At 43.0% G+C, this 24,893-nt stretch overlaps 1 protein-coding gene across 5 annotated transcripts in view; it reads left to right on the plus strand.

Moving 5' to 3' along the window:
- Window positions 1–24,893, plus strand: part of VTI1A (vesicle transport through interaction with t-SNAREs 1A) — a 356,990-nt gene that overhangs the window by 325,144 nt on the left and 6,953 nt on the right. The window contains exon 8 of one of the 5 annotated variants that reach the window (XM_036898496.2): window positions 23,765–23,930. The exons of the other annotated variants lie outside the window; for them this stretch is intronic. Coding sequence (XP_036754391.2) covers window positions 23,765–23,891 — 127 coding nt within the window. The 3' untranslated portion in view covers window positions 23,892–23,930. Of the gene's footprint in view, window positions 1–23,764; window positions 23,931–24,893 lie in introns of those variants that run through there. 5 annotated transcript variants of the gene reach the window in all.

The raw sequence follows: 24,893 nt of genomic DNA on the forward strand, positions 1-24,893 counted from the left end.
TGCTCCTTGCTCGCCGGGGCCCGGGTGGAGTCCAGGCTCTCCTGAACAAATGCCAAACAAGCACATTCCTTTCCTCGTCCAGCAAGCAAGCAGGACAGCCAAAGGGCTGTGCTTTTCCCCAGAGCTGTCATCTGTGTCAGAGCAGAAGAAATCTTACAAAAGGCAGACCGACCTTGAAATAAAATGGGGTGAAAACAGGGAAAGGGACCAGTGATACCTTTTAAGACAAGGCAATGCGTTTAAACACAATGGTGGACACAGGCACGCTAATCCTTTCTCTCTTCTCTCTCTCTTTTTATCGGTTCAGACCTTGAACTTAATGGTTGTCTGCCTTGTACTTGATAATGTTCAAATCTTAACATGTGATTAATAGCAGATTCCCCCTGTGTACGTGTCAGAGACCAGATCTTTAGCAAATCTGCCAGTATATTTCTTCCACTAGCTTTACTTTGGAACCATAAAGTAATTCCTGTTTTGTGAATGAGAATAAACCTATTATGCAGTAATAGAGCTGTACCCAGCATCCACTCTTTGGGGAAAAGAAGTTGCCTATACGATAGGGCAGCTCAGATTTCAGTGTTTGGAAGCACGGCCTTCGACACTGACAACCCGCTCCTGCCCATTTCTTGGTTTTATTTTGATAACAGAAATATATTTGCAGCGTGTTGACAAACTTCTGTGGAGAAAACAGAGTAGTCTTAATTGTAAGTTTTAATGTTTTAATGCTAAATCGGGCAATAAGTTGATGTTTCAGTTTGGCACAGTGAACCACATGTTCTCCAAAAATAGCCTTTGACACTTTTTAAAGCAAGTCGGTGGTGTACTTAGGCTGTTCACAAAAGGCTTCATTCTTGTCTACAAATGGCAAACCTCCCCTTCATCCCAAGGGTGCCCAACTCAAGTGAGGTTGGAGAAAAATAGACACTTCGCCTGTTTTAAGGCATTTCTCCAACTCTTAACTCTGGTGGAAAAGGAAAGATTTTGGAGTATATGGGGAAAGCATGCTTAAGAAAGGTTATCTCGATTTTTATTTAACACACACTCCCACTGACTATTTTAAAGGTCCACCCTAAGTGTTTCTTCATAGCTGAAAACATAGACTCCACCCTGGAGAGACCTCAGGGCTGTTCATGTTATACTCTGAAGCCCTGTGTTTTCACATCAAGGCAAAACCCAAGATGCAGGCAGATCCTTTGGCCCCGGTTGGCTTTGGATTTTAGTCTTTCCCTTGTTCTCCACTGTAAACAGAAAAAGAGCTCTGTACCCCTGAATATAAGCACGGCCAATGATGTTTTCCTACAGATGCCAACAGTACAGCAAAGCAAGACCCAAGAGTGGTGGGAAAGGGAAGGATGAGGGGCAGAGGCCCCTGAGGGCTGCAGGTGGGAGTGAGGGCTTCATTAAGCTGCCCAAAAGCAGTCACTTTCCTATGAGGCTTTCTCAGCAGAATGACGGTGGAGGCTGATCCCGGGAAACCTCTCCCCAACAAAAACAGCTCTAGCATTTTTAGGACCCTGCTTCAAAACCATGTGAGAGGGTGGTTATGGAAATAATAATACCAATGCTTTACTCTTATACTGGTCACTATGTGCTCATCCCTTCATACGGTTCCAATCAATTAATCTTTACTACCTCTGTGGTAGGTCTTGTTATTATCCTGAGGCCCAGAGAGGTAAGGACTTTGTTACCCAACTAAAGAGTGGCAGGAGCCAGAATCAAACTCAGGCTGTTGGACTGCAAAGCTCACACTCTTAACATCATATTGTGCCATCTTCCATTCTATGGAGGTTGCCCACGCTTGTCTTTTAGCATAGCCTGATTCAAATGTATCTGCCTCATCACATTCTCTTCCACTTATCGATATTTTAACAATGGATATAAAATTTTATTGTGAGTTACTAACTTCAGGTAGTTCACTATTCTTTTGAACTATTTTGCTCAAAAAACTCTTTTGCCCAGACGGTTCCTACCACTGTGCATTTGTGCAATTTTGTCCCTGGGGTAGACAGACAGCTCAGCTGGTGTGCCCCCCCATGCTGCGTGTTGGGGTTTGACCTAAGTCCAAACATCCTCAAGGCTTACAGCTTTGCACAACTGCTCTCCCATGGGCTCATCCTGCGTTCTTCTGTAAGTGCGCATGGTCCTCAGGAAATGTCCAGTTTGATGGATTCTGTAGGTAAAATGCCGCCAAATCCCTTGCTCTGCTTCCCCTTAGAATAGTGGTTCTCAAACTTTTACATCTCAACACCCTTTATACTCTTAAAAATTATTGAGAGCCCCAAAGACTTCTTGTTTGAATAGGCTCTGTCTATTGATCTTTTTCATATTAAAAATTGAAACTGAGAACAACTTAAATATTAATTCATTTTCAAGTAGTGATAGTCAAGTAAGTATATATGAGCAAACATTTTTCTGATATTTTCTAAAACAAAATTAGTTAGAAGGAGACCTTGTTTTATGTTATTACAAATCTCTTTAAAGTCTGGCTTAATAGAAGACAGCTGGTCTCATGTGTTTCTATATTCAGTCTCTCGCGATACCATCCATCAGGTAGCCTCTGGAAAACTGCACTGTACACTTATGAGAGGAGGAGGATGGGGAAGTCAGATAACATCTTGGTATTATTCAAGAATAGTAGTTTTCCTAGTATTTTGGATCCTCTGAATCCATATGATTCCTGGATCCTCTGAAAGGGTCCCTGGATCACATTTGAGAACCATGCCCTAAAATACTTACAAAACCATGCTGATCTGAATAAAAGAAGAAGGAATTCGTATGCAAGAAGTAGATGGTGTCCTGGGCTGAGAATCAGCTCACCTTTCAGCAGCATCTCCTGTGCGCTTCTGGGCTCACAGACACTTGGTTTTCTGCCCCTTCCCTCCAGATTTGCTGTAGACTGGGCTCTGCCACTCATGTTTGTTAGATATCAGAATACTGTATCTTGTTGTCTACTGGACTGTGAGCTTCTTGAGGACATGAACCTGGTCTGTTTAATCTCATTCCCTAGTATCCAGCACATAATACCTGGCACGTGATAGGTGAATTTTGCTGAACTGAATAAGGTTCTATAGTAAAGATATTTGCAGATGATCCTGGCATATGAGTGTGTTGATTTTTTTTTATGAAAACTCAAATATTTCTCCTCTCAACATCATTCATCTGCACATCAAATATTTATTAATACCCATAATGTGCCAAGCACTGGAATAGATAGTGGGCTACAAACAAAAGCCACGGCAGACTTGGGCCTTGCTCTTACACAATTCCATTTCATAGAGGAGGCAGTCAAGGAAACAAATAAATGATTACGCTTTCAAGGACATAAAGAAGCTGCCATTAACAAATGGGAAGGCAGGTGATTGGGCTACCAAAATCTGAAAGATTGACTTTACTTATTTACTACCAGTATGCCATCTCCCTTGGAACCTAAAGACCCATTTGCTGGTCTGTGCACTTTCTATTTAACAGCTGTATGGAGATATCATTTACATACCATAAAATTTACCCATTATAAGCCTACAGTTCAATAATTTATAGTACATTTATGAAGTTGTGCAATGATCATGATCTATTTTTGAAACATTTCTATCACTCCAAATTGTTTCCTCATGCCTGTTTGCATTGCGTCAATCCCTGCTCCTACTCCCAGCCCCAGGCAATGGCTGATCTGATTTCTAGACACTTCCTATAAATAGAATCATACAATATGTAATCTTTTCTATCTGGCTTCTTTTGCTTAACATAATGTTTTTCAGGTTCTTCCATAATGCAGAATGTATCAGTAGTTTGTTACTTTTTATTGCTGAATAGTATTCCATTGTATGTCTGTACCACATTTTGTTTATCTACTCACCAGTGGTAGATACTTGATTTGTTTTGAGTTTTTGGCTATTATGAATATGCTGTGATGAGCATTTGTATGCAAGTCTTTGTATTGATGTGTGTTTTCATTTCTCTTAGGTAGATAGGTAGGAGTAGAATTATTGGGTCATCTAGTATGGATGTTTAGCCTTTTTTTTTAACTGCAATATATGTGAGGACTCAATGTATTTGGTATTGCCAGTCTTTTTGATTGGAGCCTTTTAGTGGATGTGTTGTGCTATCTCATTTTAATTTGCACTTTCCAAATGACTAATAAGGTTGATCACTTTTTTTCATGTACTTATTAAACATTTATGTGTAGTCTTTGGTGAAATGTGTATTCAGCTCTTTTCTAACTTTATAATTTTTTAATTGGGTTATTTGTCTTCATAGTATTGAATCTTAAGAGTTTAAATTTATACTTCCGAACACAAGTTTATTACTCGATATATAACTTGCAAGCATTTTGCACCAGCCTTTGCCTTGTCTTTTTATTTTCTTAACAGTGAATTTTGAAAAGTAGAAGCTTTTAATTTTGGTGAGGTCAGTTTATCAATTCTTTATTTTATGGATTATGCTTTTAGTCTTACGTAAGAAATCTTTGCCTATCCCTAGGTCACATAAAACTTTTTCTATCTTTTCTTGTAAAAGTCTTATAGTTTTCACTCTTACATTTAGGTCTTTGTTCCATTTTGCATTTTTGTGTATAGTGTGAAATAATGGTCTAAGTTCATGATTTTAAATATGGGCACCTAATTCTCCTAATACTATTGAACTGCCTTGGGTCCTTTATCAAAAATGAAATGATCATAAATGTAAACATTTCTGAAATTTCTATTTTGTTCCATTGATCTACATGTCTGTCCTTACACCAACACTACATGCTGTTGCTTTATAGTAAATTTGAAATTAGGTGATGTAAGTTCTTTTTTCAGTGTTCAGTTTGTTCTTTTTCATAATTGTTTGGCCATTCTACTTCTTTCCATTTATATATACATTTAAGGATTTACGTTTCCACAAAAAAAAAGCGTTCTAAGATTTTCATGGGATTTCACTGTACTTCCATCTTAATAATAATGAATTTTCCAATCTATGAACACAGACTTGCTCTCCATTTATTTGGATCTTTAATTTCTCTCAGCAATATTTTATAGATTTCAGTATATACGTCTTAGACTTATTTTGTTAAAGGTATTTCTGTTTTCTATTCTTTTTGATGTTATTATGAATTAAATTGTTTTCTGAATTTCATTTGCATGCTGTTCCCTGCTAGTATGTAGAAATATAATTGATTAGTGTATGTTGATCTTATATCTTGCAACCTTGCTAAGTTTATTTATTAAGTTCTAGTAGCTTTCTGTACACAGCTTAGGTTTTTCTACATACAGAATCATGCCATGTGTGAATGAAGATAATTTTATTTCTTCCTTTTCAATTAGGATTTCTTTTCTTTTCTTTTCTTTTCTTTTTCATGTCTGATTGCATTGGCTGGATCTTCCAGTTCAGGGTTGCATAGTAATTGTAAAGCTGACATTTTTACCTCATTGCCAGTCTTAGGAGAAAAGCATTCAGTCTTTTATCATTATGGTGTTAGCTGTAGGTTTTTCATAGATACTCTTTTTCAGATTAAGGAGGTTCCCTTATATTCCAAGTTTGTTGAGAGTTTCTATCATGAATAGATATTGGATTTTGCCTATGTTTTTTCTGTACATAATGTTTCTCTTTTCCCCTTCACCTATTTCTGCTATCCTCCCACCCGCCCCCTTCCCTGTGGCAACTACCAGTTTGTTCTCTGTATTTGAGTCGATTTCTGTTTTGTTTGTTTTGTTTTTTAGATTCCACATATAACTGAAATCGTATGGTTGTTGTCTTCCTCTGTCTGACTTATGTCACTTAGCATAATACCCTCTAAGGTCCATCCACGTTGTTGTGAATGACATCTAGGAATGTTTTTTGTCCTAAAGTCCATTTGTCTGATATTAATATACACACTCCATCTCTCTTAGGGTTACTGTTTGTATGATATATGTATTTCCATCTTTCAACTTTCAACCTGTATGTGCTTTTGAATCAGAAGTGTGTCTCTTGTAGACATAAAGTTGGATCTTTTTTATCCAGTCTGACAATGTGCTGTGTGATTGGAGTAGTTAGTCCAGTAACTTTTGTATGATTTTTGATCTTGTTGGATTTATATCTGCCATTTGCTATTTATTTCCTATATGCCTTATATCTTTTTTGTTCCTCTGCTTGTCCTTTACTGCTTTCTTTTTTAAAAACATTGTTTTTGTGTGCCATTTTAATTCATCTGCTGATTTTTTAGACTACAAATTGTTATTTTCTTAGTCTTTGCTCTAGGAATTGCAATATATATCCTAACTTTTCACAGTCCACTTCAGTTTATTACTGACTTAATTCTAATAAAATAAAGCAATTTTATTCCAGTGTAACCAGTTTCTTCCCCCTTCTATTGTACTGTGATTGTCATATCTATATATGTTATAAACTGAACAATACTGAATATAATTATTGTTTATACAGTCTTTTTTTTAAAATTAAGGGAAGAAAAGAGAAAATATATAATTATGCAGCTGTTTATATTTATCCACATATTTAGCATTTCCAGAGTTCTTCCTTTCTTTCTCTGATTTGAGTTAACATCTGGTGTCATTTCCGTTCAGCCTGAAGAACTTCATTTAGTATTTCTTGTAAGGCAAGTCTGCTAACAAAAAAATTCTCTCATTCTTTGTTAATCTAGAAATGCCTTTATGTCACCTTCATTTTTGGTGGTTAGTACTGTTGGATATAGAATTCTTGGTAGATAGGTTACCACTCTGAATATGTTGTTCCACTGAATTCTCCCTCCATTGTTTCTGATGAGAAGTCAGTTATCAATCTGACTATTGTTTGCCTGTACATCATGAATTATTTTTGTCTGCTGCTTTCAAGATTTTCTCTTTCAGGCATTATTTCTTCAAACATGTTTTTCTGCCACTTTCTCCCTTCTCTAGCAGGAACTCCCATTGTGCCTATGTTGGTATGCTTGTTATTGTCACACACATCTCTGAGTCTCTGTTCATGTTTCTTCAATCTTTTTTTCTTTCATTTCTTCAGATTGGATGATTTCTGTTGACAAATGTTCACATTCACTGATTCCTGTATACTTTGTTGTATTTTTCAACTCATCTTTTTATAGTTCCTCTTTCTCTGTTGAGGTTCCATGTTTGTTGAAGGATTGTCATCATAATTTGTTTTAATTCTCTGAATATAGTTACCTTTAATTCCTTGAATATGTTTGTAACAGCTGCTTTGACATTCTTGTCTGCTAAATCCAACATCAGAGCCACTCAGAATCAGTTTGTATTGACTGCTTTGTTCTCCTGAATATAAATCACACTTTCTCTTTTTGTTGTTTTTTTTTTGTTGTGTCATAATTTTTTGTTGAAAGCCAAACATTTTAGAAGATATATTGTAACAATTTAGGGTTCTGATATTTTTAAGTAATTTCTGTGAATATAATCTGAGGATCTATTTCCCCTGTGGTCTGCTAAGTTGTTGCTTTCTTTGTTTTTTTAATTCTTATTTTTATTGTGTGAACCTAGCTTCCTGGGGTTGTCCATTTGTGTGCATAGCTTAGTGACCAGCCAATGATTGAGCAGAAGTTGTGCTCAGATGCCTTGAACTCTCTGCCAAGTGATCTGTATGTAGTTTGAGGAGAACATTCTAAGTTCAGCCAGTTCTCAGGCTTGCCTTGGCTTTGACTTTTTGCTGAGTCTCTCAGGTCTCCCCAACACACGCACATGCTTTGCCAATCAGTGAGGTGTGCAGAGGGCTTGTCTGGCATTTCTATGGCCCTCTCATTTCCAGGATCTCCCCCTCACATTCTTGGTTGGCCTGTCACTCACCCCAATCAGGACTGCAACTTTAAGCTAGCAGAACTGTGGATTTACCCCCATTCATTTCTCTGGCCAGGGTTGTTGCTTTTACTGACAAAGCCACTAGGCATGGGTTTTGCCCTCTGCTCCAAATCAAGTCTGCCTTCTCCAGCAGCCCCACCCTTTTAAAAACATCATTCTAGCCAACTAAGCTAGTGGGTAAGGTGGGGATGTTCTTATTGGAAGTTCTGCCAGCTTTCTATGCATAAACACTTCTCAATTTGTTTTTTGCCTTTGGTCATTATCCAGAGCTCTAAAAGGATTGTTTCAACAATTGTTCAGTTTTATACTTGTTTTGTGGGAGTGAATTTTCTGGCCTCTTTGCTCATAACTGGAAGTCTCTGGGTAGAAGGAGTTTTCCAAGTCTGTATAAAGTGTTTGTATAAAGCATTTAGGATGTGGTTGTAATAAAAGACCTTATCTATACTTCTGGTAGATTTGCCCCTTATTTCCCAGAATTGGAAGCCCTCCTCCTTAAAGCATTTCAGAGCCTGAGGTACCCTGAGATGGGTGGTGACCAGCTAGCTCCCTGAGCTTTCATTCCCCTCTTTCCACCATCCGGAGTTTGACTGCTGGAGTCTTATCTGCATGGGCTTATATCAGCTTCAAATCTGGGGTATTGACTTTTTGGGCTTTTTGCCCATTAACTGACCCAAAAGCAACAGGTGGGACCTGTTTTTGACAGAACCATTGAAGAAAAATGGCCTAGTCATCAGCTTGTTTCACTTTCATTTATCTGTGTCATCTGGGAATACAATATAGATAGTATCGGGCCCAACAAAAGGTACCTTCTGATATTATTTTCAGTTTTTTGTCTAGACAGAGAACACTAAGCACTTGGATATCAGAAATACCTACCAAGAAAAATAAGAAAGATGGGCTCAGTGGAAGGCCAGAGGGGGGTGGCACTGCTTGTTCACTTTCTCTCTGTATCTTCTTTTTTTAAAAAAGAAAAAAATTTAAACCCCACCACCCACTCATCAGGTGATTGGAGACTATAGCTGTAAAAATGTGCTGCAGGCAGAAGTTCTGAAAAATCCCAGAAAGTGTTGAAAACATCTCTAAACAAGGTATTTTTCTCCTGCACCTTTCTTGCTAAAGGTCCCAGTTGCTGCCAAGAAAACTAGTGAGAATGTTAGCTGCCAAATAAAAAATTTATGACAGTGTTTGGCAAAGGACTATCTCACTGCTTGTTTTATACATTTCCACAAGGCACTTGAAGGCAGCCTCTTTTTTCCTTCCCCTCCTTCCCACTCCCCCACTTTGGGTACCTTACTGATCACAGTTCTGGGTCTGTTCTGCAATAACAGAACAAACTCCTATAAAGTAAGATTAAACGATATAACTTTTTTTCCTCTTCAGTAACCTCAGAAAATGTAAAGGAAATGTTTTCAAATTTCAAACACATTCAAATGTGTTGAATGGAAGGGGGCAAAGAGATACTGGGCTTGCTTGTTTAGAAAAGGCACATTTATAAAAAATAATAATAATAACAAGAACCTTTCAGTTAATGACTGTTGACTCTTACTGGTAGAAGAAATCTTAGAAATCCCCCAGTCTTTGCATACACACACACACACACACACACACACACACACATACACACACGCACACCACTCTGAGATACGGAAATGGGAGGCCAAGAGGAGAGAGTGGTCTTCCTAAAGTCACATAGGCAAGCCCACCTGCGACCAGAGCCTGGCTCTCACCTCGGTGCCACACTCCATCCCCGACTCGGCACCGCAGCCCAACCTCGCTTCTGTTTGTTGGGGGTTCATACACACACATGCACTTCCAGTGTGTTTTATGGGCATTAGAATTCTCAACTATTCTGCTTTATGAAAATTAAAACATTTCCTTCCATAAAACTCTCTCAAAAAATCTAATGCATTAAAATTGAGTCATGGTAGGGCAATGATATTACTGAAATGGCATTGCCTACCCATACCCATTAAGCCTGGCTGTGTCATTAAATGTTTACATGAGCCTTTAAAAAGGGCTGGGGTGAGGGTGCTGTATTCAGGGGGAAAAAAAACTGAGTTTGATGAACTTGAACTGAGTTTGGATGTTGATAGTAATAATTGCATAGGCCAGCGAACACTCTGAAATATTTGCCTGCCTGTCTAAGGAAGCAGAATTATCTGTCTCAGACTTTTTGAAACAGTTACCAGATTATGCTTTCAGTTGTGAATTAGTGCTGTTTAACAGCAGGCATTTCATCTGTCCTAACTCATTCAGAAGGCTTGCTGCCCCTCCACTCCTTTCCTGTACCTTGCTTCTGTCTGCAGAGGTGTCTGCAGGAATTGTGGCACACTCGGTGATCTGGAAGCACAGGGCAGGGGCTGTGCCTGCCTTTTGCTGTGGCTGGGTTATTTGATGTAAACTACTACAGACAGACCAGGAGTAAGCGGATTATTTCAGACAGCATTAGGAGGTAACCCGAGGAAGATTAGCACAACATGAGGCAGATATCATAAGCAAATTAGAAAACCTCCCCAATTAATACAAGAAACCCAGATTTGTGCTGTTTGTGATCTTCTGCTGAAAGGCAAAGTGTCAATGTTATGAGCTTGAGTCTTGATTTAAGTTGAAATGTTGGCATTTCCTATCAGTGCATGTTAGCCTCCGAAGCTGTGTACTGGCCTAATAAATGGAGTAAATCCCTGTGCTCCTCGGCTGCCAAGTATTCCACACTCAGAGGTTCTATACATTGGGTGATGTTTTATTTGGCCCTGGAATAATCTCAAGGGCATATTAGAATATTTCTATACTGGGAATATTCAACATGATGCCAATGTCCCATACTTAATCTCTCGTTTGTTTTTCATACAGAACATGTATCATGCTAAAGTCGTAAAAATGGAGTGAGCAAAATGCCAGATGCTACAAATGCAATTAGATACTTAAAAATAGCTTCTTTGGTGGCACTGCTTGAAATCTGAACTGGGCCTTGTTTTTCCAAACAGGGTGGCACTTTTCTGCTAAGCTACTGATGGTGTGCTCTGACAGGAGACATAGGTCCACTCCTGAGGCCACCATGCAAATAGTCAGGTCATTCTAGAAATTAGGCCAGGCACTACTGTCCTTCCAATGTCTTCACAGTCCCAGGCATGGTGTTTCGGGTATTTTTCCCTCCAAGCACAATGTGTAATCCCCTGCCTCCAGACCTCTGATGATTTGCAGCAAAAGCCCTCAACAGACTGTGCACAACTTGAGTAAAGAAAATGGGGTATCTATACTTCTTGTTTTAAGGTTTAAAACACATTCCAAGTAAACATTATTCCACCAGAATTCAAACAGCCACAAAGTTCAGAATTTGTTTTGCCATCTTATCCAAGGAAGAAGGTGATGTCTTTGTATATGTGTATGGAGGTTGAATGTTTTTGTCCCCTGACTATAGAAATAGTGCATATTCATTACCAAAAATATTTGGAAAATGTGATGAATGATAGATTTTTTTTTATCTCCATGATCCCAACACATAGACACAATCATTAACTTTCATTTCAATGTCTATCTTTCCAATTATTTTTAGGTTTATAAAAACATATGTATTTTCCTTTTTGCAAAATCAGGGTCATAACATACATACTATTTATAACCTTTGCTATTTACCTAATGCATTAAAGGCAAGAAAATCGGTGGTCTTAATGATGAGTAGGAAAGACAAGATCCCCTTACACTTTCTGAATCATCAAGAACAAATCTGTTTAATGTCATTTTAGTATTATTCTACTTCAGTGTATTTATTTCTTTGGAAATTATCAGTATCTGAATGACATTTGTGGCAACTCTCAACTCACCAGTGTTTATGAAATATTATCATATCACCCTATTGCTTTGAGCAGAACTTTGCATTTTCTCTGTTTGAACATGTGTGATCCAATTTGAACATCACAAGAATCTATAAGGTAGGAAAACAAGAACAGATAACATTATCCTTGATTTTATTCATAAATGCAAAGTGAGCCAGAACATAAGATGCACCATGATACCAGCCATTACTCTTCCCACCACATACAGCACATGGTCTTTGAAATTGGACCTGATTTTAAATACCAACTTTGCCATTGACTAAGTGTGTGATTATGGGCAAATTAACTTCCCCAAGCCTCAGTTTCCCTCCTCTGGAGAATGGGAGCATTGGTACCTTGGTCACAGATTTGTGATGAGAATTAAATAAAAGAACTTACATGAAGTAGATATGATAGTATAAGGTACAGAAACAGGATAAAAAAATCAATTTTACCATTGTTTTTCTTTTTCCTCAAACATTTCCTTTTTCTTATAACATTATGAATAAATTGTTTCCTTTTCTAATTTACTCAGTTCTAAGTTTAACATTATTTTAAATAATAATTATATACATAATAGTATACAAGTCAAGAAAACAGAAATATATAAAGACAGAAAATACAAAATCTCCACCACCCAAACAGAAATACTGTTAACATCTGGCTACATTTCCTTCCAGTCTTTTTTTCTTTCCTGTGCAACGTCTTGCCATCTGTTTTTAAACATGTCAGCTAGTGCCTTGTGAGCTAATGAAATATAGGTGTTTTTAGCGAGTGTGTTCTACGTGCTGCCACACTATGTTGTTGCTTCCAGATTATAAAGAGGTGCCCGCTTGGAATCCTACTTCCATTGTCAGGAAGCCAAAATAGGGGATCAGATGGGTGGTTATAGCGGGGGTACATGAGAATGTCTCAAGAACCTGCGGTATCTGAATGCACTCATGAGTCCCTAACCCACTGATCCAGTAGCCTTGAAGCAAATTGTGTAAAACTCAGCCCACCCATTCACAAAACCAGCTTCTCTGACATAAAAGAGGGTCTGGACAAGACTTCAGCAGGGGGCCACCATCTGTCACACCCAAAGTTGGCCTTGTCACCCAGGGCAGGGCAACTCAGAATTACCACAGTGGAGTACCTCCAACCACTGTCAAGAAAAGCTTTTCCAAGACCTTTAGAAGGTGCTCTGTTTAGGCCAAAAGGAAAATTCCTGCCTTCAAGCATCTCCTGTCAGCTCATTTGATAGTGCTTTATCAGCTAAGCCATTAGTGGATACATCGATTCTTTTTTTTCTCCTTTTTTGCGGTTCTGCCTTGGCTATTCCCAAGATTTCTCTGAACCAGTTGGGCAAAATTGATTTTTATTAGTTCCACTGGCCTTGTGGAAAATTATCTCATGAACTGGTTTGTATAGGAAGACTCAAAGCACAGCACAGGCTGAAAATAAGCCTATAGCAGTCAAAACTGTTGTCTGAAATGTCTCCAGACTGGAAGGCTGAATTTATTGCACAAAACAAGTTACTAGCAAGGCAGAGGTGTGCAGGCCTGCTCATTATCACTGGAGAGGGGAACCAAAAAGCCGAGTAAAGAAATTAAATTTTAATAATGCCAGTGATATTTTCTAAATCTTTCCTGACAGAAAGATTCTCATTATTTTTATCTGCCTCTGAGTAGGTCCTTTTAGCGCCATCTCAGAAATGGCCTCAGCTGTGATTATTTTCTAGGCTTTAAAGCCTCTGAAGAACCAAATATATACAGAGAGAAATATGCTTTAGATTGTTCAGGGAAGGGCCGTGACCGGCTGATATTTCGGCTAGCGTATTTGCAGCCAACATTTGCTGGGAACGCCCTCAGCTTTCATAAAAGAGGTCCATGTTGTTAAGACAGTTGAAGTAAATCCCCAAACAAAGGAGACCCACAATCCACCGCACTTGGCCACGGAAGAACCCAGGGGCCCCAAATCCTAACTAAGTTCGGGTTCTTTCTAGAAATCGCCCCATGCTGGCCATGAAAGAAGATTCAAGAAAAATAGAAATATCCCATTGTTTCGGTAAACGTGCAGACTCGTCTTCCAAATATCACATAGTACAGGCTTGTTTGGGGATACGAGAAAAAAAAAGCCAGAATCATTAAAGTAGCCAACCCCCGAGGATGAGAATTCTTTTTTTCTTAGTTCTTCAGTGCCTGCATAGAAACCTCTCTTGGTCCCCAAAGGATTTACAGCAATTTACCTAAATACATACAATACAATAGATTTTCTATATATAAAACGAAGTCAGCTGTGAGGTTAGTACACAGACTGTGGAATAGCCTGTACATTTGTGAGAGGTGGGCCACAAATTTATCTCCAGGCATTCTGGCAGCCGACTTGAAGAGGGAGATGGTTTCAGTTACACGAGTCAGTATCCATAAGATAAAAACACAGCTCTTTCCCCTACCCGGACGAGAAAGAACACCTTCCCGTGGGACCTCATTGCAGGGACCCACGCTGCGCAGGGTAATAAACAACATGTTCAAGAGCATCCTTACAGGAAATACAAATTCCACAGGGCTGTCTCTTACTGCCCGTCTGTGTGAGCTGGTGGAGTTGCGCCAAGCAGGTGGACTCCCAGGGGCTCCTGCTCCAGGGGGAAACTACATCTCCAGGAGAGGCGGATCCCACTTACTAGGCTCCTCAGTCAACACTTGTTTCTCTCAGCTGGTCTTCCGCTGAGTGCTCAGTGGCAGTTTGAGGTCCTACCCTCTGCCGGGGACCTGGAGTGGCATCACCTTCTGCTGGTAATGAGGTGCCTGCTGTTGTCCAGTAGCCAGTTAGGGGGGTGGATCTCGCCATCCGTTTGTAAAAATAAAGGTCAGGCAGCTTGAAGGCAGTACCTCCAAAGAATGACAGAAAAAAGGGTGGTTCCTTCTTGCCTTTTGGCTCCCCATAAAGCTGCCTCCTAACTTAACGCCTGCTTTTCCCATTGCAGCTAAGTGAAGGACCTGAGAAAGTGCTCAGAGGCCACTCGACTCCTTGGCAATTTATTGTCTTTATTTTCATCAGGACATTGTATGGTCCTCAATGTCCGCCCTCAGGTGCACCTGAGTCACATATATTTATGACTCCCTACCATTTTAGAGATGGGAAAACCAAGGTACATTTACTTGTTTTTCACAAGTTCACTTAACAGATTGGGAGTAGAGGCCATCCTGCAAACCTCTCTTTGCCCCTCACCCTCCAATACAGACCACTTGGTTTCCCTACACAGACCTGCAGGCACGTAAGACATTGCGTGTACCGTGTACGCCCTCCTCCTTGAGAACAGCCAGCTGGGCTCTCCCGCGCATTCTGCAGGCTGTGAAGGTCAAGGGGGCTATAGCTGGGCAGTCCGGCCTTAACCTCTGCCTGTGCTTTTCACCGCCTAGTGAGAGGTCCACAGGGCACACAGAAGCTGGTCTGAGGCTTCTCTTGCCCTCTCCCTGGCCTTTGGCCCCGTGGTCAGGAATTGGTTATGGGCTAAGTTGGAGGTACTCAGTCAGGGCCCTGGTTGTTGTTGATGCTCAGGCCAAGGCTGAATTTCAGACTTCTGCGGGGTCAGGAGGGCTGGGCTTTGCCCGCCTCCAGGGGACTCTCCAGTGAAGTAGGGCAGAGGTGCTCTCACCCACCCACCCCTTCCTTTTAGTTGTTCCTTAATAAGAAGTCAAAGGTCACAGACTGAACACCCACAGGCCCACTGTGCCCCCAACACAGATGTGCTTTCTTTGGCTACCAAACTTACCTAGTTGCCAATATTTAAAACTTGAGAGATTTCACAGAAAGAACACAAGTTCTGGCTTCTCTTGGCAAATCAGATGTGGCAGTGCTGAGCACACTTTGAGTCCCACTAGCGATCAGGAGCAGGCTGCCGGTTCAGAAAAAGGGCAGGCACTCCTGGTTCTCTCGGTCCCCTCTCCAGGTGCCTGCAGCCCTCAGACTGGATATGCACCCCTCTCTGCAGGAATGCCTTTCTTAGTTAGAACAACATGCATCCCCGCTGGCCGTGGCTTCACCTGCACAAACCTGGGGGTCCTGCTCTCTGATCATCCCCCTGCCCCACCCTTCTCCCTTCCAAAGAACTGAGTCAGCCATTCTGCTTACCATTCATAAGCCTTCAGAAGAGGCCTTCTTAACCTAGAGTTCACCTGCTCCAAAATGATTAATGCTGCTTTAAGGTATGTAAAATCAGTTTAAGGTAAAAGATTGTGAAGAAGATTCCATTAAGTTTAAGCAGACAGTGCACACGCTACTGGGTGGCTCATGCACCCCCCAAACTGGAAAACAGAGCAGCCCAGGCTTAGCATCAGCAGGAGGTCCCACCCCAGACTGAAGGGACAAAGGGAAGAGCAGTGTGCCCAGGGCCCAGGACCAGGACCACCTGATGGAAGCCGGAAGCATGGAAGGCCTGTCAGTTAGAAGCCCCCGTGGAGACGGAGCTATGGAGAAGGCAGAGAAAGAACCGGAGGAATACCCTGGCTTCCCTCTCCCTCTCTCCCTGAGTCCTGCCTGTGCACCACCCCCCACCCCACTCCACCCTCCAACCCCCGCACCCAGAAAGCCAGCCTTCAGGGGTTGGCATGGCAGCGGGCATCAGCCTCGATGGTGGGAACAAAGTGACAAAGGGACAAGGAAAGGATCTGAGAAGAGTGGGGCTATGAGTTACAACTGGTCCCACTCAGCTTGTCGCGCAACCAAGTCTGGACGAGAGAGAAGTTCCAGTGTCACAATCGAGACCATGTGACCACTCCACATCCCTCAGAGCTGACAGGGAGACGCAGGTGGCTGATGAACTTCTGCCAGAATGTCTCCCCCTTCCTGACCTCGGGGAAGAAAAAAGGTGTAACTCTGTGACTATTAGGAGATAAGAATCTAACATCAGATGATGCAGGATAATAATGTTACAGCTCATCACAAATGCCAAGGTGGGGCGGCTCCACCAATGGAACCTCAAGTAGCTATGTTCCAGCAGAGGCAGCCTGAATGTCAAGGGGTGTTCCCAAGGAGACAGAGAGCTGGAAGGGGCAGCCTCTGCCTCCTGGGTAACTCAGTAGCTGCCTCCGGGAGAGTGGCTCAGCCCGGACGCCACAAGACAAGCAAATCAGGTCAGTGCCAGGATGTGCCCTGCAAGGACCTGAGAGGAATTTCCAGGCCACAGCACCTGAAGTGGGGGACTGTCTACTGGGGTAGGGGTCAGCCAAACAAGGGGGAATTTCAGGGCACATGGTGTGGAGATGGATGAGTATTAATTGGAGTGAAGTAATAATTATTATTATAGCTATTTACTGAACAGTTACTATCGCCAGCCCTGATCTAAGCACTTCATGTTGAATTAACTCATTTACTTATTTGTGTAATTCATTGACTGAGGTACTGCTGTTATTAGCCATATTTTTCTGCTGAGGAATCTAAAGCATTGTTTCTTTGGAATGGTCAGATTTCTTATATTGGTAAATAGAAGATTGTTCACTTTTTATTTTGCCAAGTAAGAGCGATTTCCAAGGAGAGAACACATCAGGGAAATACTGCCATCTACTATCACCGTCACTCCACAGGACATTTCACACTAACACAGTCACAAAGACTTACCCTCAGAGAAGTGATGAGGTGACTTACCCAGGGTGACACAGCTGGTGTGCGGTGGACCCTGGATTCTAATCAGTCAGTTGGGCTCCCAAAAAATGAAGGTGACTGATCGGCTTCTCCCCAAATGTAGTTCATGGCTTCTCTGGAGGGTGAAGAGGGCAAGGGTCCGGTAACCAGGGAGGAACTGGGTGGTTAGTTCAGTAAGGTCGCTTTGCAATGCACAGGCGGAACCATTGGAAATGGGGCACCTCCCTCAGGGCCCCCAGCAGGAGGTGGGGAAGGGAGGGTGAAAACCAGCTAACCTAGGGGTCAGGAAGGGGGTCATGCTGGCCTGACACTAATGACGGTCTACCTTGCCCGGAGAACTCTACCAATCTGCATCTGGGGTACGCCCTCCCTTCTCGCTGGGTGGGCCTAAGACACCATATCCGGGTCCTAATAAATCAGGATTATTGTGAAGATTAAGTGGCATCACATGGACAATAAACATCCAAGACCAGAAAAAGACAGCCTTTTTAAGACTGTCTAGAAGTTGTATAGCTGCCCACACCCCATGCGGAGAATACTTAGGAGAGAGTCCTTTATTTTATTTCAAGGATGGCTAAGTTCAAGAACAGAGACATTTACTCCTTCCCCAAGATCACACAGTGAGTATAGATAATTGTCCCACCTGACTTTCTTTTCTGTCTAGCATTCTATTCCAGCAAATGCATTAAATTAAATCTTGAGCAGACCTGGCATGTTTCCATAGCATATCCCCTCATCTGTATGGTAGGGGGTGTACACATAATAAAAAATCGTGTGGCACAAGGTCACTGGGGAATGGGCACTGGTGAGCCACCTCCAGAGGACAATTCCCTTGCCTTCTGTCCCTAGATTTGGTGAGGGACCAGGGGATCATGCACTTATCTAGAAAAGAGGGACAGAAAGGACACAGCCAATGTGCCAGTGATGGAAGAAAGCTGGTGAAATATGCTACTGAATAAAAATAAATACTACCTTAATGCTTGACTGTGTATTTACGTGAGGCAGTAAGGGAAGAGCTCACTTGGTTAATTAGCATTCTGTACTTCTAACTTGCATACCCAATTACTTATAGATACAAGATTATAAAGATGAATATATCAAAGACCCCCACCCCCTTCAAACAACCAAGGGGCATCTGCTAGCAAACATAAGGCACAGAGGTTAAGTAAATGGCCACTTTATTATTGGTGTGTCCTGCAGGGGTGGAAAATAAGACTGGAGATCTGGGCTGGGGCTTCAGGTTACTCCTCTGTAAAAATGGGGGTGTTGATCATCTCCACCTCATTGGATTGTTGTGAAGATTCAACGAAGTGTAGAAAATGCCAGAAGAGCACCTGGCCGGAGTCAACGCTCAGGTAACATGAACTGGCTTGGTGTTGCTGAGGCCATCCCCACTGTCACTGACATTGCCACTGTCCCCACGGCATCACACCGCAGAAGCCTGAGGCAGAATCACCAGAGAGTACAGCTGGGGGATTTTCTAGCTCTGGGGTTCACGAACTTCCACATTTCCTGGATTGGGACTTTTTACTTTTTTAGAGAACTGGTTGAGGATATCCACTTCCTTTGCCAAGCAAGAGAGAGCAATTTCCAAGGAGAGAGTACATCTGCAACATTCAAGTAAGGATGCTGGGGAAAACCTGCCACGCACTCTCACCATCACTCCAGAAAATAAAGGACCTCTGAACACCAGTGGAAAGGACACAACCTCGGAGGAAAGGGCGGTCCTCTGCGTGGAGTGATCTTGTTGTCAAGAAATAGAAGAAGCCTTCTCTGCTGCTTTTCTTCTTTGCTTTGGCTTCAGCCTGAAGTTTGGGAACCACGTTCTCAATCACCCCATATTCCTCTTCATTTTATATGGAAGTGGGACTGGGTTCGGCTCAGGAGGAGGTGGAGACCACTGACAGGTTTTGAGTTGTGTTCCGTGATTTTGTTGAATGGTCCCAATCATCAGAAGACTTGTTTGGAATTGCCACATGTGCCGTCACCATCATGGCGCCAGATGAGGCTGAGTATTACAGTCACGTGAGAAGGGCTCTGAGGGTCTGAGGACCTGCTGGGCCCCAGATGGTTGACCTGGGACATGTCCCTTCACCTCTCTGGGCCTCGGGGTCCTCAGCTCTGAAATGAAGAGTCAAACTAGGGTGGGGTGTGGAGACCTTTTCCAGCTCTCGTGTCTTCAAACCTGTGAGGGATTAAATATACCTCGCATTTCTAGAGCCTCCTTATTAATTCTCTTCAAGTTCTTTCCACGCCCTTTGTTGGAAGTGAACTGCCTTGATCCTATTGGAAAGCCCGGCAGCCAGCAAAGCCACTCTCCAGGCCCCCTGCCATGGTGGGGCCCGTATCTAAGAATGGCACAGCCTCTGTGCCCAGGCTGAAATTGGATGGACACTTTTGGCCACATAGAGTGCAATGTAACTACATATCACTGATCAAAACCCACCAGACTTAACAGTGGGCTTTGACAGGTACTAGTTGGTGCCTTCCCAGGCTAGGAAGGTGTCCCTGAGCCAGCCAGTGGGACAGCCTCCCTTCGCTTTTGATGTTTATGCCGCATCCTCAAAGAGAAGACTCAGCTCTGCTGGGCAGAGTGTCCCCAGGAAGCCAAGATAGACACTGGTCTGTGGGCACGAGAAGCCTGGCAGACCTGAGGGGGCAGCGGCTTCTGGGACTCCCGCCTCCACCTTCCAAACTGGCCACTGCAAGTTTCCCAGGCTGACCTCTGACAACTTGCCTCTAGTCTCCCAAATTGGCACCTTCTTTCATAGAATTGTTTGCTGACCGCACACATGTAAAAGGCTTTGACATTTCCAAAGTGCTTTCTAAGCTTTAGTGAGCTAATCCTTTTCTCCCTGGGGTGGCTGGAGAGCTAGCTGGTTTTGCTTGGGAAGAAACGGAAACCCGAGCGTCACAGAGTGACCGCTCCAGGTCACCCCAGGCAAGCCCAGGACTGTGGGCACACAGTACATCGTCCTGGCCCTGGCGTCACTCCAGCTGCGAGCTTTGCTGTCAGGTCTCTGTAACTGTGATGCCTTAAGCTCCCACATGACAAGGACCCTTTTTCCTTTTTTCCTTTGGAGGGTCTTAGCCAGACCTGTTGTACCATCTGTCCAAGTTGAAAGACCACCACGTCAACCAGTAGATGCACGCCGGCCTTGGATAGCTTTTAGCTCTTAGACCAGGAATGGACAGGCCACAGAGAGCAGGCCAGATCTAGACTGCTGCCTGTGTTTGCATGGCCTGCAGGATTAAAATGGTTGTTATATTTTTAAAGGGTTGAAAAAATCAAAATAATAAATATGAATTTGAAAATTATATGAAATTCAAATCCCAATGTATCCGTAAAGCAAGTTGTGTTAGAACACAGCCATACTCGCTTGTTTACATATGATCTAAGGCTGCTTTTATACTACAAGGGCCAAGTTGAGTTATGAATATTGTATGGTGAACAAAGCCTAAAATATTTACTGTTATGGGTTGAATTGTGTTCTCTCCTCTCCACTCCTGTCCCCCAAATGCACATGTTGAAGTCCTAACCCCCAGCCCCACAGAATGTGTCCTTATTTGGAAATAAGGTCTTTATAGATATCATTGGTTAAAATGAGGCATATTAGAGTAGGGTGATCTTCGAACCAATATGACTAGTGTCCCTATAAAAAGGGGAAATTTGGACACAGATGCACACTCAGGGAGAGCACCATCTGAAGATGAGAGCAGAGATCAGGAAGATGCATCTACAAGCCAAGGAACTCCAAATATTGCCAGGAAACCACCAGGAGCTGGGGGAAAGGCATGGCCCGTATTCTCCCTCACAGCCCTCAGGAGGAACCAACCTGCCAGCACCTTGATCTTGGACTTCCAGCCTCCAGAGCTGGGAGACAATAAATTTCTGTGGTACTTTCTTATGGCATCCTGGTGAATGAATACATTTACTCTCTGGCCCTCTGTAAAAAATGTTTGCTGATCCCTGTCAAAACTAAGTCAAAATTTGGAAAAGGAGTAAAGCTACCCTAGCCCTCACTCAGGACCTAACCAAGGTATGCTGGGGCTCAGGTACTGTAACCTGTCTCCTCGGCGCTTGGCTGGAGAGTATGCACATTTCTCTACCTAGCAAGACATATGAATCCCTCAGCACTCCCAGATAACTGACAACTCCTAAACTCATGTCAGTAAACATGAACTGTAAATGGCATGCAAACTATGAATGACTTAGAAAGTTGGCCCAGTGATTACGTCTGGTTATCTTGCAGAAGCACGGGTGCTCTGGGGTATCCCCCCTCAGATCCCTCATCCCACATGGCTCTGGGCAGTTGCCTGCTCTGTTCAGGAGTGGAAATCTCATTCTGAGGTGAAAGGACCAACAGCTCCTGAAGACAGTGAACCCCACAGCTGTATGCACAGCTCCCAGCGAACCAGACTGGGGCTGTCCTGTCCTCTGAGGACTTGGTGCAGGTCCACAGCAAATGTGCAATGCAGTGATGAGGAAGGGAATGGAGATGTAGGGAATGGTCATCATGAAGGCCGAGGCGAGATGGCCTGGTCCATATCCTGGTCTAGAGCCAAGAACTCTGTATATTCGTATCCTAGGGCAGCCCTAACAAAGTACCACAGGCTGGTGGCTTAAAACAACAGAAATGTATTCTGGAGGTCAGAGTCTGAAATTCAAGTGTCAGCAGGCCCATGCTCCCTCTGAAGGCTCCCGGGCAGTATCCTTCCTTGCTTCTCCCAGATGCTAGTGGCCCCAGGTGTTCTTGGCTTGTGGCAGCCTCGCTGCAATCTCTGCTCCCAGCTTCACATGGCTCTTCCGCATCTCTCTCCTCTCCTCTTCTTATAAAGACACCAGTCATTCATTGGATCTAGGGCCCACCCTACATCCAGGATGATGTTATCTCAAGATCCCTAACCAGTTGCATCTGCACAGACCCTATTTCCAAATGAAGTGACATTCTGAGGATCCAGGTGGACAGGAATTTGGGGGACTGTGTGTGGGGTGTGGGGATAGGGCCACCATTCAACTCAGTGATTATTATAATTGAAACTGAGAGAGAGAGAGAGAGAGAGAGAGAGAGAGAAGGCCCAACGAAACTTGTTCAAATCAAAAGGGAATTGTGTGGCTTCTATAATGGGGAAGTTTAAATGTGACTCTTCAGGTTTCAGGCATAATGCAGGACACAGGGGTTCAAATAGTGCCTCCAAGACTCTGTCTCATCTTCATCTCTGGGCTCAGTGTTCCTCCATGTTAGCATCCTTCAGGTAGGCCCCCATCCTGCACAGTAATGAGAATGGTCCCTGGCCATTCCAGAATTTCATTTTCCTTACAGTCAACCCCAGGGAAGAGAATACCTTTTTCTTGGTTTTCCAGAAAGAATCTCCAGAGGACTCTATCTGTCTTGGGTGGCATACCAATTCTTGAACAAATAGTTGTGCAAGGGATAGAAAGCTTTAATTATTTGTGCCTACCTGGCTAGTATGTCCACCTATGGAATCGGAGAGTAGAGTCAGCCCCACCTGAACTGCTGGGGTGAGGCTGGGATCCCTTCCAAAGACACAGGACATAGAAGACACTGGATGGGCATCATCAGGTGGCATAACAGCCACACAGCTCTAGCTCAGAGGTAACCATGTACCTGGGTTTGAAAGGAATGCTTCAGATTAAAGTTAGAGGCTGATAACAGTGAACCATTTCCCCTGGTCTGTTTTCATTTCTTTCTGGTGAGTACCAAAATTGAATTGGACATAAAACGTAAAGAGCCTTTCCTTTGGCCCTTATTTTTAGGAAGTTCCCAGAGAGACATGGGTATAAGCTCCTTTGCACAGAGTTTACCCCATGCTCCCATGGTTGTTAATTGTCCTACCAATTGTTACGGATCTATCAGACCCCAAAGGTGGGGCATCATTATTCAGGCCTGGTTGGCCAGGCGGGAAAGCATGTACAGGATGGGGCACTGAACCTATAGAGTGTCATGCACTCTCCAGCTAATGAATGCAGACTTGTAAAAGGGTTTGGACACTGCTGGCATCCTTAATAGGATGGTGTTAACTCCTAATGCTGTGCTTACCTACAAGCAGCCCTTAAAAACCAGGAAGAATACTACATGGATCTTCAAGGGGACACATGGAGGTAGAGTCTCTCATCCGTGCATTTAGCAAGCATTTTTTTTTTTTGAGAATGTCTAAGCAAAGTTCTGCTTTAGGCAGTTGGAATACAAAAGATAAAGGTGATTCAGAGACTAGAATGTCCACTTTTATGGGAGAAAACTGCACAGAAACAGAAAGTCAGAAAACTGTGTGCTAAGTGTAGAGGTGAGGAAAATATGCTGTAGCTCAAGAACCTGTTTTTAGAATCAGGGTGAATCAACCTAAAAATTCTTTTTGGTCTCGAGTAACCAAAAGACCAACTCCAACTGGCTTGCAAAATAAAGTCAATTGACTTTTTCATATACCTAAAATTCCAAAGGAAGGATGCGTTGATACAGCGTTTCAGGATTGGAGTTCCATTTCTCTGCCATTCTTTCAACTCTGCTGCCCTCCATGGGTCAGCTTCTTTCTTAGGCTGGCTTCCCTCATGGAAACAAAATGGCTGCAGCAGATCCAGGTCCAACATCCACACACCACACAGTCCAGACGACTCAGGATCCCAAGCAAAACTTCTGAGATCCACTCTACTAGACTAATTTAGTTCGCATGCCTGCTTCTGGTCCAGTCACTGTAGACAGAGGTATGGAACACGCCAACCTTCTCAGCCTAGGTCATCGCTATGTCCTGGGGGCTAGCGGTAGTGTCAGGTGTTCGGACTGGAGAAACAAATGCAGTCAACATATGTCTGTTATACGTGGGAAGCAGAGTACCTAGCTGAGCTTGCTGAAACATTCATCAACACACAGTGGCATTGGTGACAACTGGAAGAAGCTCTTAAGTCTTCAGTGAGAAGTGTTATGACTAAGTAGGCACAGAAGAGGATCCTAGCTTTCAAAAACCATGAGGCAAAAATCTCTTCTTAAAGAAATAAAGTCATATCAGCCCTTATCATACCATGGCTTCTGGAGTATATTAAACCAGAGGCTCACTTGGCTTGGCCAGATACCCAACCTTGTTGGAGAAGTCAGGGGGACGGTTAGTGTATCACTCAGGGTAGCTTATGTTGTGCTGTAGTAACAGACAACCCCCAAACATTGTTGGTTTAATACAAACCCACAGTGAGTCCAGGTGAGTTTCCAGGACAATGGTCTTCCATTAGATGACTCAGGGATCCAGGCAGCAGGAGTCTCCACCAGCCAACCTAAAACTGAATTCCTGGAACATGACAGCCTCCTTGATCAGAACAGCAAAGGAAGAGCCAGCTGGAGAGTCAGACACTGGGAGTTAAAGGCCTACGCCTGGAAGGGACGCCCTGCACTTTTGCTCATGTTTAATTGAGTAAAACAGGTCATAAGGCCACTCCTAACGTCAAGGGACAGGTAAGTGCCCTGTGCCTGGAAGTAGAGGAAAACTGGATACTGGCGAACATTGGTAACGCCTGCTACGGTGGAATTCCCGGCCTCCTCAAGCAAGAGTAGAGAACTGTGCCAGGTGCGGTGCCCGCCTACTTCCCTTTAACCAGTCTTCTGTGATTCCTGCTGCCACCCGCACGAGCTTGTTTCCAGACGGGGAGGAGATGGGCAATGGAAAAATTAGCTGCTCC

The sequence above is a fragment of the Manis pentadactyla genome, chromosome 8 (genome assembly GCF_030020395.1).
Source record: "Manis pentadactyla isolate mManPen7 chromosome 8, mManPen7.hap1, whole genome shotgun sequence".
Classification (NCBI taxonomy): Eukaryota; Metazoa; Chordata; class Mammalia; order Pholidota; family Manidae; genus Manis; species Manis pentadactyla.